This window comes from Monodelphis domestica, chromosome 4 (genome assembly GCF_027887165.1).
Source record: "Monodelphis domestica isolate mMonDom1 chromosome 4, mMonDom1.pri, whole genome shotgun sequence".
In the NCBI taxonomy this organism is placed as follows: Eukaryota; Metazoa; Chordata; class Mammalia; order Didelphimorphia; family Didelphidae; genus Monodelphis; species Monodelphis domestica.
In genome coordinates this window covers 359,944,524-359,958,023 of record NC_077230.1, presented here as the reverse complement: position 1 = coordinate 359,958,023, position 13,500 = coordinate 359,944,524, and the positions used below count along the sequence as shown (strand labels likewise).

Sequence of the window (13,500 nt, the reverse complement as noted above, 5' to 3'; positions counted from 1 at the left end):
GCAAGTTAGAGGGAAAGCCGGACTCTTACATCCCTCATTCTAGAGACTATGTCACTCTCAGTTCAGCCCAGGGTATCATTCATTATTTTATTTGTTTTTTACTGTCAAAGCACACTGCTGACACACTAAGGTTACTGTCCATTAAAACCCCTGGATCTTCCCCTATAAACTGCTATCTTGCCATGTCTCCTAACATGAAACAACAGCATATGAGTAATAAATCTGGTCATAAGTTTGCTAGTTGCTGAGGCAAAAAGAGATTTTTGTTTTGCTTTTTTAAAATGTGGAATGTAAATTATTTCATTTTTTTTTTCCTTTTCTAACAGTAAAATACACAACTTCTTCACAGACAATTTTTTTCCCCTGGAACTTAACTCAAGCAGGATTGTATGCCATCAGTTTTTCTAAAAAGGACATTGAGTGGCATAATGGACAATCTATTCAACCCTGGCTTTTATAAGAGATATAGAACATTGTTTGAATGAGGGGTTGTTTTTATCAGTCAGCCCTATTTCTCTGAAGACTGAAGGCATCATAGTCAATCCCACCTCGGTGAAAAAATTTCTTTGAGTGCCAGAGATAAAGAGGCTCAGATACTTTGCTTTCCAGTGCTTCAGTCTGGGGATGAGTGCAGGTTTTGAGGGCAACAGATCAACCCCAGTGCCCTTGGCCATGGTCCTGGGGGAATGATGGAAAGATAAAACTCCACTGGTTAGAAGAAAGAATAGCTACATAACCTGTCATCTCTTTGGACCCTGAAACAGCCCTGCCTCATTTGCAGGGTACATCATTTTCATGAAAGTCTTTCCTTCACAGTAGGGGATGAGGCATTTCCCCCCCACTAATATGAGTTTGCTGGCAGATTCCTGCCCATTGGCAGCACTTTAGAACTCAGGAGGGCTACAGGATATTCAGCATGAGGGGAAAGGGAGCCCAAAAGTTTGCCAAGACTCCCAGGGAGGCCTATGCATCTCCTTCCATGGTTTGCTCCTGACCTCCACATTAATGCCCTCTTCCATCTTTCCTGGAGTCACTGCTGTGACAGCCCCTCCCTTGGGAAATCCAGGCTACTGTCTGATCATTCTGACAGCTGAACAACTTTTCTCCCCAATTCCCAGCCCAGTCAGACTTCCTCTTCTCTATCCTTTTATTTTGTAACCTCCCAACTCAACAGACCCTGGATACCTTTCTCCTTTTTTTCTTTTTCTTTTTCTCTTTCCTTTTCTCTTTCCTTCCTTCCTTCCTTCCTCCCCTCCTCTCTCCTCCTCTTTCTTTCTTTCTTTCTTTCTTTCTTTCTTTCTTTCTTTCTTTCTTTCTTTCTTTCTTTCTTTCTTTCTTTCTTTCTTTCTTTCTTTCTTTCTTTCTTTCTTTCTTTCTTTCTTTCTTTCTTTCTTTCTTTCTTTCTTTCTTTCTTTCTTTCTTTCTTTCTTTCTTTCTTTCTTTCTTTCTTTCTTTCTTTCTTTCTCCCTAAATTTCCCACAAGACCCTCTTTCCTCAGACCCTAGCCTAAAACAGCCTCTGTCTGTCTTTCTTAGCCACATTTGAGATGCACTTTAGCTCTCTTAATCTCCATTTGGCCTGTGGTCCCCCATTCCAGAATGAATTTTCTGTGCAGAGCTTCTGCTTGTCCCTCTCGAAATAATTGTGGTTCTTGCACTCAAGTAGTTGTTTTCTTTCCAAAGTGAACATTGATTTTATCCGGATATTTGGCTTATCATGGTGAGTCACTGTGTTGGACTGGGCTTTTTTTTGCAATGTTATCACATTGCAATGTGATATGATGAACACAGAGATTATGGCCATTTTTCATCCAGAACAAAAATATCTTCAGGGATTTGGGGGTTATGGATAGGAATGCACCCCAGGAGCTTGGTTTTAAGGCCATCATCTTGTGGCTAATAAGAAGAAATGAGAGATTAGATCCAAGAGAAAGTTGGTCTTCTAGGGTAGGGGTGGCAAAAGAACACCACCAATGCTGCCTGCTCCACTGCCCCAACCACAGCCATCAGGCCCAGGAGCAAGCTTGTTAGATCCTCCATGTTTGCTGGGGAGTGCTCTCTGGGGAAACTGCAGCTGTTTGCAGCTCCCAGCTCAAGCAGGGCTGCTGTCTGTGGTAGCAGAGCAGAGCCTATTCTCTGCTGGTATGAGTGACTGGGTGTACAGCAGCTTAGGGTTGAAGCATAGAGACTAGAGTAGAGCTCAACTCTATGGGCTCTTTCTCTATCTGTCTATTTGCCTGTCTTGTATGCTGGTCTTTTCTAGCTCTGACTGTGTCATTAGCTGCCATAATCTCCTTTCTCTGTTCCTGTCTCAGACATTCTCTGTCTCTCTCTGCATCTGTCTCTTCATGTCTCTCTCTGCCCTTTCGACCTGAGTTCAGACCTAGCAAGGACACAAGCCTTTTTTTAACTCCCAAGATACAAGTGGACAACTGCATCCCTTTAGATGTGGAAGAGGTGATGGGTGAAAAAGGCTAACCGCCAAAGATGTGGCTGGGAAGGGGTTGGCTGTGTCTGGGAGCTAATTAAAAGGACAGGCCTCCAACTCCACTCATTTTACCTCAGGAGAAAGCTCCAAGGGTTAACCCCCAAACTATGTTTGGGGAGATCTCCCTGGCTCCGTGGCCTTCCCCTTCCCCCACTTGGTTGTCTAGACTATCCCTCTGGGACAGGAAGGATGGGTTGGTGGGAAGAGAGAGGAGGTGGTTGGAAGTCCCGCGGAGCCCTCCCTTCTGATCCCCACTCCCTCTGAGCTCCCTCTGCCTTGGGACAATAAGTTGGTTTCAATGGGGCCCCGCGAGTTTGAAGGGATATAAAGCCAGTCTTTCACGGAGCTGCCTTTGGCCCCTGGTTTTTGGCAGCCGCGCAGTGGCTGGCGGCGGGAGCCGCCTGAAAAGCAGAAGCGAGAAGGGGGCTGGAGGGGAGGGAGGTGGGGGGCGGGGGAAAGGGGAGGACGAGAAACGGGCGATTCCGGGGAGATTCGCAAGCTAGGGGTATAAATGGTCTCCCAGCTGTCAGATGAGCTCATTCAAAGGAGCCGGAACATCTTGGGGGGTGGGGGTGGGGACCAGGGAGGATTGCTTGATGAAGCCTTAGTGGGGCAAATCCCTCTGAGACATAGGGTGATGGGGAAGAGGAACACTCCTAGCCTTGAGCCCTGACACCACCCATAGGGAAATCTCTGGAACTAGTGGGGTGGGGGGAGGAATAATGCTGGTCATACTACTCCCCGAGCTGCCTAGGTGCCTATGGTCGAAGCCAAAGCCACCAGACTTCACTTCTCATCCCAACCCGTCCCGGAGAAGCCCCAGTCCTTCTTTCTTCTTGCACATTGGATTGGGCAGCCTCACTTTCCCCCTCATCTCGTTCCACTCAATTCTTCACGTCTCTGCTCCCACCTCAACCCCTATTTACCTTCCCTGACTTCCTTCTCTCCTTCTACTTTCTCCAATCTGAGTATCCCGATCTCTTTCCTCTTTGTATTTTTAGACACCTATTTTTCCTCCCCCTTACTACCGTTCAGATACCCTTGGTCCCTTTCCTTACGCTCTCATTCCCTCTGTTCTTCCTCCTCGAACTCTTTCCCCACAGTGTTCAGCAATTGGCGTAGACCTGAAAGAAGCCATCGTGACCCGGGAGAAGCCAAAAATTGGGGGAGGGGTGCAGCTAAAGATTGAGCTCGGAGAAGTGGGGGGGGGGCGATGGAAGGAGGTAGTCAAAATCTACAGGCAGGGCTTCACCCAGTTCAGAGAAACTTGTTTTCCAGCCAGGTCCCCGATGGTGTGCTTGTTTGGGTCCTGGACTGGGGCCCTGTGTACGTATGTGAGCGTGTGTGTATGTGTGTACGCGTGTTAATTTGAGGGCGGAGAAGGCAGGACATCTAATTTTGAGGGTGAATTGTGCGAATTTCCCGGTTAACTTTCCAGTACTGGCCGCCACCACCCTGGCCCCACTAGCAGAACACTGAAAATGCCTGCACTTTGTGGAGGTTGGGGAAGAGACAAGCAAGCTTTCATTGAGCTCACCACTAGAGTGGGTGCCTACCCTCCGTCCCCCCTCCCCACCCCCGCCGCCTCTCCAGGTCTTTCTAGAGAGAGTATGGGAGAAAAAGCAGTGGGCAGAAATTCAGTCTTTGCAATAGCCCCTTTCCCTCTTCCTCCTACCCCTCCGGACAACACCTTTCGGAGAAGGGACTTAGAAGAGCATCCCTTCTAGTAGATAACCTCCCAGCTCCCAGTGATAAGTTCAAGACTCCTCAGTACCAATGGCTTATAGCTCTAGACAGTCTCCTCCCCGCCCCCATCGCCCACCCCTCTCTATTCAGTCTGGGGGAGAGTATGCTGATGTCTTTCCCAGACAGCATTTGCAATTATTAGTGTGCATGAGTGCTTATAGTTGTAAATGTATGACTGTGTACCTAAATGCCAGTGTGAATGTGGATGCGTGTGTGTGCAAATGTGGGTACAGATGAGTGTGAATGAGTGTATAGGTGAGTGTGTCAATGTGTGCGTGTGAATGTGAGTGCAGGCGAGTGTGTATGTGTGGGCTTGCGTTTATCAGTCGATTTAAGAAATGGAAATTGTCCTCTATGGGTGTGTTGGGGGGGGGGGCGAGAAGGGGGAGGCTGAACTTGAGAAGAAACCAGTCCATTTTAAAACAAATACGAATAAACAACCCTTAAGACGTAATTTGTGGTTTATTGTGTTGGGGGGAGGGGGTGGCGGCGCTGATAAGGTGGGAAAGCCCTATTGCAGTTTTCCCCTCTTCCAGCCCTGTCCCCTCCGATGCTCCCCCTCCCTGAGTGGGGAAGTGGAAGGTGGGTGGGGGGCGAAGCGGACTCGGCGAGTGATTAATCCCCGGGATAATAAAACTCCCCTTTCCCCGGGGACCCTCCGCCGCTGATCCTGCAAAGCTCGATTGGAGAGAGTCATTTTCAGAGAGCGGAGCCCTCCTCTCCCCGAGCCAGCGGAGACTTGGTTCATTCCAGCCGCAGCAGCTCAGGGCTTCCACGTATTAGGGATTTTTCCGAGCAGAAAAAAAGCTCTCTCCTGACCTCCTTTCTCCTCCTCCGCCCGGTCGGAGCCTCAGCCTTCCTTCGCCGAGCCCGACCCGGCCATGAAGCCCTTGTCGGGATGGGAGCCCAGGGGCTGCGGCGGCCCCGATCCGAGGGTGCGGGGCGAATCCGGGATGAGGGCTCCCGTGCGGGCTGGAGGGAGCCGCCTGCTGCTTCTATGCTGGGGGTTGCTCACTGCCTCGGCCACCGGTAAGTGCCAGCCCAGCCCGAGGCGGCGATCTTCCTTGCGCTCCCAGCCGCGGCGCACCGCACCTCTCCCGGCCGTGCCGCCCCCGGTCGCCCCAGCCCCAGCCCCGGCCCTAGCCCCAGTCCCCTGCCTCAAAGGCGCCGCGCAGCCGCCAAACCCGGACAGCGTGCGGGGCGCACCCGGGACCTGGCTTCGGCGCCAGCCGCCGCCTCCCGGGGCTTCTCTCGGGATAAACTTTCCCGGATCTCCCGGCCCCTCCGGGCCTTGACCAAGGGAAATGCCCCTCTTCAGTCCCAGCCCCTTCCCTACCCGGGTTATTTTCACCACCTCTTTCCCCTCATGGACCCTGCTTTGCAAACAAAACAAAAATCACCTCTGGGCTCAGGCGCACCGGGAGAACCTGGATGGGGGCGAGCCCTGTCTGCTCGGGGTTTTGCCTGGCTCTCTCCCGCCCCACCCCCCTAGCCGGCTTCCCCAGAGCCTAGTCTGCGCTCTCCGCGGACTAAGCTCCCCAGAGCCGGCGGGAGGCGTATGCCGGCCACCTTCCCCGACGCCCTGGCCTCCTGGCCCTGCCCGGCGGGGTCTGGGAAGCAACCCAGCATGTTAAATAAACTTCCTTGCCATAGCCCGGCCCCAGAAAAGAGCCTTCCTCCCATCCCCTCCCTCTTCTCTGTCCCCTTACGCCGGTACCCCCAAACCCCTGCAGGTGCCTTCGGGGGATGCGAACGGTTTGGGGGGAGCGGTGGCGGGGTGGAAGGAGGCGGGTAGTGAAGACTTAATCTTTAGGTCTACAGCTGGGGAAAGGAGAGGAGGTGACTGCTGGGGCGATGCCCTGTTCTCTCCCGGGCTGCCGGGCGGGCGCTGGGGCGTCGGGGGAGAAGTGGCTTCGCCCGCGCCTTGCCTTCCCCTCCCCCAGCCCGGAGCTCTCCCCCTCAAAGTGCCCTTTCTCACTGCCTGCAGCAAATGCTCTTTCTGCAGCAGCAGCACCAGCAGCTGTGAAGGGACTTTGTTTCAGGCTCAGTCTAGCGGGGGCGGGGGCTGGGGTTAAGGGAGATTTGGGAGGGAAAGAGGAGGGGAGCCCGCTGGTGTCCCCAAACTTTGTCCGTGGCAGAGATGCCAGCCTGATTTCCTTATATAAGGCGTCCCTCTTCGAAGAGAGAGGAGCGCACTGACCAGCCACCTACCCCTGAGGTTAAAGAGACTGAACAGATTTAGCATCCCGCCATCCCCCCAGTCTCCGAGCCTAGAGACATCATTCTGACTCTGCCTGGAAACCCCTGATTTTCCTGGGCCAGATCAGCGCGTTTTCCTGCAGCACCATTTTTATTCCCCTGGGGCTTGCTGGACGCCTTCCTTAGGGAGTGACGAGAAATCCCTTAGGTGGACATGGAGGCTAGAGGCTTGGACTTCTCTGGGGCAGCTGAACCGTGTCAGATTTCTCCATACTCTAGTTTCTTCTGCAGGTGTTAGTTTTCCTCCTTGGCTTCTCTTTCTAAGGAGTTTTCCCAACTTAACAATACCAGGTATCCTCCTCCCAGCCCCAACCCCAGCCCCGCCCAGAGCTGGCTTGCTCTTTTCCCGCAGAGGCACAACCAAGTCTTCCCCTGACAGTTGCCCCTACATTCTCCTGTTTCTTACAGCGACCATTTAGCTTGGGTCGTGACTGTCTTCCCAATTTTCTATCTGGGAAGTAAGGATTTCATCCCGGACAGGGAGGCAGGGGTCTCTCATGGGCCTGTCTCCTCAAACTCTCTCTCCCAAAGAATCTCCGTGAAAGAATGGTCTTCAGAAAGCCCAGTAGCAAGGGGGGGGGGGGGAGACTGATTTCCTTAGTCACTGAACCCCAATGTTTGTCACTGTGTGGGCTCTATCAGGAGGGGGTGTGGTGAAGAGACTGATCCAAGGGACCCAAGGTGCTCAAGGGGAGAGAATCTCCTATACTTTCATCCTTCACTGGTGGCCACTGGCTTTTCAGCTAGTACTTTTGCCCAGGACTTTTCTCCAAGATTCTTAGCAGCAATGACTCACATTACCCAGAGAGTGGCACCAGAGCTGTATGCATGGATGTGACTGCTGACTGGCTCACAGAGCCGAGCTTCTCTCCCTTGTCACACACTCACAGTACACAATCAAATAAGAGGCTGCTTGCTGTTTCTGGGCCAGTAGCCCAGGGGCACCCAGCCTTCTCCAAGGAGACCTCATTGGGTCCAGATCAGGAGGCTTCCAGCACTTTGGAGCTCCACAGAGGCTGAAACCCAATCCTCTGATAGCAGAGTAGCTCTCTCTGCAATCACAGGGAGTGGTTCTGCAAGACCCTGATGGACTGTTTGAGAGATGCAGGGGCTAGAATGTTCTTTCCCTTGTACGCGTCACACCCCTGGGGAGGGAGAAAGGGAGGCAGATCCCCTCTAGCAGAACTTTCCCCCACCAAGACCCTGGAGGTTTCCTTTCTGAAGAGAAGTATTGGCCTGCAAAAGACTGCTGCAGTCCAGGAAGTTCCGGTGGGGAGAGTGACTTCTAAGGCCAATCCTCAGGCTTTTCTTTGTCTTTCGTCTTCAATCATTCTCCTGCTGAGCATTGAGAATTTTACCCATCCAGTAAACAATGCCCCTGAGATGAATTGGGTTACTAATGGGAGGGAAGAGTAAGTTGAGTTCTACAGAGCAAGTCACATTGGGGAAATTGAGTCTCTACATTTTGCCTAGTGAGAGCTGACTGACTTGAAAGTTTACCTAAGATCTAAAACCCTCCCTGCTCCTCCTTCCTCAACTGGAATTCCCAAATATGCACAACTCAGTCTTTGACTCACTGAGTGACCTTGGGTAAGTCCTTTCCCTTCCTCTGAGTCTCAATTTTTTTCATGTGTAGTGTGAGGAGGTCAGACTCAATTATCTCTGGAGTTTCTTTAGCTCTAGCATTAGAGTCTGTTTCTTTATAGAGAAATGGGGAGATTTTTTTTTTCTATTTCACAACCTCAGCCCAAGTGTTACTAGTGATTTGTATAGAATGGGGATCCTAAATCTAGGCTGCCTAGTATCTCAAATCATATGTAGCCCAATCTCTCTTTGTTCAAATGACTGTAATCAGATCGACAAGTCCTTGTGAAGAGAAACATAGATCTGGACCGTAGAGATACAAAGAAATGGAGTGACAGAAACTTATAGAATTCCAGAATCATCCAGATTTTCTGACCTGGAAGGAATTTCAGAAGGCTTCTCATATAAAGTCCAAAGTAACAGAAATCCATCTCTGGCCATCCATCCTCTCTGCTTGAACCTCTTCAGTGATGGGGAACTCTCTCCATAAGGAGGAAAAGGGTGTGGTCTGCTCTGGGCAGCTAGTGAATAAAATAATTCTCTTGTCTTCAGGAAAATCAGGTCAGAAAATTTGAGTTCAAAACCAGTCTCAGACACTCACTAGCTCCTTCATCCTGGACAAGTCAGTTAACCTGTCTGCCTTGGTTTCCACATCTGTAAATTGGGATAATAATACCTACCTGTCAAGGTTGTTGTGAGGATAAAATAATAGTTGTGAAGTGCTCTGCAAATCTTAAAGAACACCATAAATGTTATCTTATTATAAGTGAGCTCTATTTAGTCAGATTCAATAAGCACTTATCTACTGAGCACCAATTCAGTGCCAGGCACTGTGCTAGCCACTGGGGAAAGAAAAGACAGAGGCAAAATCAGCCCCTGGCCTAAAGGAGCTTTTATTTTACTGAGAGGATACAACATGAAAACCGATAAATAAATTCACTATAATTTGATGAGGGAGAAGACAGTACTAACTATGGAGATCAGGAAGGGCTTCCCATAGGACTTGTCATGAAATGAGCCTTGAAGGAGTCTCAAGCTTCCAAAAGGCAGAGGTGGGGGGGGGGAGGGGGGATGCATCCTAGGCATGGAGGAAAGTATGGGAAGAATCAGTTCTGATTTCCATAGAGAATCGAATGTAATCAGAAACAAACTTTTAAAAAATCACTGCCTAAGGATAGTGTTCTCCATAGATCCGTGTGGTGAATACATACATCTTGAGGCACAGAAGATGCTTAGCCTGCATGGAGTGGGGCTGAGAACCAAGCTTTTCCAACCTCTAACACTAGGGTGAAGACCTAGACTTGGAATCCAAAAGACTCTTGGCAGTCCATGAACTTAATTTAGTTTTTTTTTCTTGTTGCCATTTCAATATAATTGGTTTCCTTTGCAATCCAATTTTATTTTATTGTTTGCATTTTAAAATATTGTTCTGAGAAATGGTCTATAGGCTTCCCTAGATTGCCCAAAGAACCCATGACACAAAATATCTTGAATTCTAATCCTTGCCCTAAACTTCCCAGAAAGCTTGGGTCCTGCTTCCATCAAGGTCCTGCTTCTCTGACTCTGTTTTGGTACCATGTTTTTGATTTTATGATTCCTACCTAGTCTTTACCTCCTTTCCATTACTTCTAATGGGAGGTGGTGATTGGTTAATTCCATTTTAATTCATTTCAGTTCAACAATTATTAAACACCTGCTGTGTGCAGTGTACTCTACTGGTTGCTATGGAAGGTTTTAGAACAGGGATAAGACAACAGAAATAACAAATCTGTATTTAATACAAAAATGTTTGAGGGGGTAAAGTCTCATGGAAGACTAGGGAATGCTTAATGGAAGGAGGAACATTTGAGTTAAGTTTTTAAAAATTGGATGGACAGAAAACAAAACAAAACAGGAAAGGAGGGCATTCAAGAAAGGGCAACAGTATGAGCAAAGATTTGAGATCAGGGGAGTGTCCAAGAGTAGAGATTAGTCTAGTTGAAATGGAACCATCTGGGAGTAGAGGGGATCTTATTTAAGGAAAGGTTGAGTGGTACCTGGGCCTTTAATACCAAGGACAGAAGGCATTCTAAGAATAGGCAATGATATGAGCAAAGGTGTGGAGTCCAGAGAGTTTTCAGGAGCAGAAATTAGCTCAGTTCAGCTACGATTTAGATTGAATAGCGAAGAATCTAATTTAAGATTAGAATGCTAAGGTTGAGCAGGGGCCTTTAAAATCCCATTGTTTATAGTGGCAGCTAGGTAGCTCAGTGGGTAGAGAGCCTGGTGATATGAGGTCTTGGGCTCAAATATAACCATAGTCTTTTCTAGCTGTGTGATCCTGGGCAAGTCACTTAACCCCAATTGGCTAGTCCTTACCATTCCACTGTCTTGGAACCTATACTTAGCATTGATTCTAAGACAGAAGGTAAGGGTTTAAAAAACAAACCCAGCATTATTTATCAGTGGGTAGTAGAGAACCACAAGAGGTTTTTTTATTTTTAATTTTTCATGCAGAAAGTGATATGGCCAGATCTATTTACAAAGAAGATATGTTTGACATTCTTGTGAAGAGTGAATTGGAGTGAGGCACAGAGAAGGAAGGTGATGATGTGTAGTGTAAGGAGTCTTGAATTTGGAGTTAGAGGAAACTGGTTCTGATCCCAGCTTGGTTACTTAATAGTTGTATGACTTTAGGCAAGTTACTCAGTCACTCTGTGTCTCAGTTTCCTTTTTTATAAAATGAGGAAGATGGACTCTATGGATGATGTCTGGATCATAGTAATATAGATCTCATTGAGCTAGAAGAGACTTCAGAGGCCATCTAGTCCAACTCCTTCATTTTACATGTGTGGAACCTAGAAACTACAAAGATGAAATGATTTGTCCAAGACCACATAATTAGAGTGTGGATAAAAAACTGGGTTAGAGCTGGGACTAAAACCCAGGTTCAATCCCAGATGTTTTGCCTTTAGAACTGGCACTTTCTCATTGCACTACCCTGCTGGCTTAAGTATCCTTTCCAGTTATAATTCTATATTCCTGTGTTCCTAGTGTAAAGGCAAGAAGATATTTTATGAGGTTTATTTCTATCCAGGTTACAGGAAATCTCCTTCCCCATTCCTTTGAACAAAGAGAGGCCATTGCCATTAAAGATTAGTCAATCTACTTCTTTTCCTGAACATATATCACTGCAAGGACTCCTGATGTTGGAAGGCCATCCATAAGCATAGACCTTAACTTGTGTAATTTAGAGTCTTATAAAGTTATTAATGGTTCAAATAAACTAAAGGATTTGTTTTTAAATCGTTTTTTTAATAGTTTTTTTAATTTTTAATAATTTTTTAAATTTTAAAATAGTTATTAAATATCCGAATTGGAATTTGAACCCAGGTCTTCCCATAGTCCAAATCCAGTACCTTATCTGCTATGCCAGGATGATTTTCATATATGATATTATGGCATAAATATTATGAATCATGAGTTTTACACTACAGACAATTATCACTTTATATAAATTCTCATTAGTCAAATTTGACTTTATGTAATGAATAAGGAAAGAAATTTGCATTCCCAAAAGGAACCTATGTTAACTTTACTGTACAATACAATTCTCTCTCTCTCTCTCTCTCTCTCTGCCTTTCTTATCAGTCTTTATACCCCCCCCCCCAATATACTTACTCCCCCCAAAAATAACCCTCCAAGTGAAAGCAGAAGAATAGATGGAGGGAGACATTGCTATTGCCATGGGATGTGGTGGGGGAGGACTTGGGCACCTCTGGTGCCAAGAAAGGAGACCTTTGATCCATTCCATCCAGTTGGCATGCTTGTCCCTATGTGTCTCACTTCCATCAGTTTCCCTCAGTACTTCATATCTATCTCCAGCTCTGGCAGGTTGCCTGTACTCTCCTGTCTGTGCTTATATTTGGGTCCCAAGTGTCCCCATCACCATGTTCTTCCTTTCAGTTCTGGACAGATCCCCACTGGCCAGCCAGCATGTTCTTCCTCATGACTTCTATTCTCTATTGCCTCCCTCCATTTCCCTCCTCATGTTCGCCAGCTTGTTCATATTATGTAAAAATTGCTTTATGTAGAGGTCTACAACAAAGAGTAGACTTAAAGTGAGAATTATCTGCACCTTTTAATGTAAAAAAAGACAATGTTATTGGAATACTTCCCAAGAAAGTTTTATTTTAGAAATAGAGAAGTTAGAAAAGTTTGAATCAAAGAATCTCTAAATTGGAAGGACCCTTAGTGAGCATAAAATCAACCCATTTCTAAAGCATAAATCCCTTTAATGCCTCTAACAAGTCACCATCCAACCTCTGTTTGAAGACCTCCAATAGTAAGGAAATCATTATCTTACAAAGAATCCCATTCCTTTGTTGGACAGCTCTAATCATAATTTTTTTTCTGCCCATAAGTCCTTCCTCTTCCCTTTGTTATAAATCCAACAACAAATTCAGCAAGGGATACAAAGATGAAAGATGACATAGTCCCTGTACTCAAGGAGTTTATAATCTAATAGATAAAGCAGAATCCGTCTAATCCTTTTTCCCTTTGACAGCCCTTTAGATGATCAAGTGCCCCCTCAATCTTACCTTCTTCACCCTCAACATACCCAGTTCTTTAAACAAAACCATTTGTTTCTTAGTCTTAGGGCCACTCGGCAGCCTACTGATCCTTCTCTGCCTCCATCGAGCTTATTTAAGATTCTTCTTAAAATGGGATATTCATAATTGAACACAGTACTCCTGATCCCTTCGAGCATGCTTGAAAACTATCACCTCTCTCTCTGGGGACACTTAGTATCTCTCTTATTGAACATTAACATTCTACTAGCTTTTCTGACTTCCTTGTTATGTTGTTGACTGGTGTTATGCTTGAAGTTACTTAAAAACCCAGGTGAGTTGTCAAGTTTTTTCTCTCTCTTCTCATGCTTAGTTGGTTGATTTTTTGAACCCAGGAGAAGGACTTTACATTTATTCTTTTTTCATTTAATTAAATTATTCTAAATATATCCCAGAAGACTTTGCTGCCTGTCCCCTGCAAAACATTACCTAGTAGGGATAGGTTTCTGAAAAAGCAGGAACCAGAAGGCAGAGCTTAGAGCAAACAAATAAAGTCTAAACCTTCCCAAGATCTCTCTTTTTGAATTGCTACCTCCCTTTGTGTTTTCCCAACCTGGTTTATTTACTGAAGTGAAGTCTCTGGATTGCCCTTTGGGGTTCCTTTATTGTTACTGACCCTTGCTTGTTTACTTGGTTAATGACTGGAAATTTCCCACTGGAGTCTTCAGTGTTTACTAAACCACAGCCTATTTACTGAGTTAACCCCCTCCCACTGGCTCTAATGGCCCCCAGCCACTGGTCCTTTTAGCTTGTAGATATCTTTTTTTAGATCTCAATTCTGTTTCTTAGTTATGCCTTCAAATTTCCCTTTTCC

The 13,500-nt window shown here is 46.7% G+C and overlaps 1 protein-coding gene across 3 annotated transcripts in view; it reads left to right on the top strand.

The window, feature by feature from the left end:
* The first annotated feature begins 4,757 nt into the window (after window positions 1–4,757).
* CSMD2 (CUB and Sushi multiple domains 2) overlaps window positions 4,758–13,500 on the top strand; it is a 1,065,508-nt gene continuing 1,056,765 nt past the window's right edge. For 2 of the 3 annotated variants that reach the window (XM_056795119.1, XM_056795118.1), the window contains exon 1: window positions 4,902–5,262. In XM_056795119.1, coding sequence (XP_056651097.1) covers window positions 5,115–5,262 — 148 coding nt within the window. In that variant the 5' untranslated portion in view covers window positions 4,902–5,114. Of the gene's footprint in view, window positions 5,263–13,500 lie in introns of all 3 variants that reach the window. The other variant, XM_056795117.1, reaches the window with a different exon arrangement.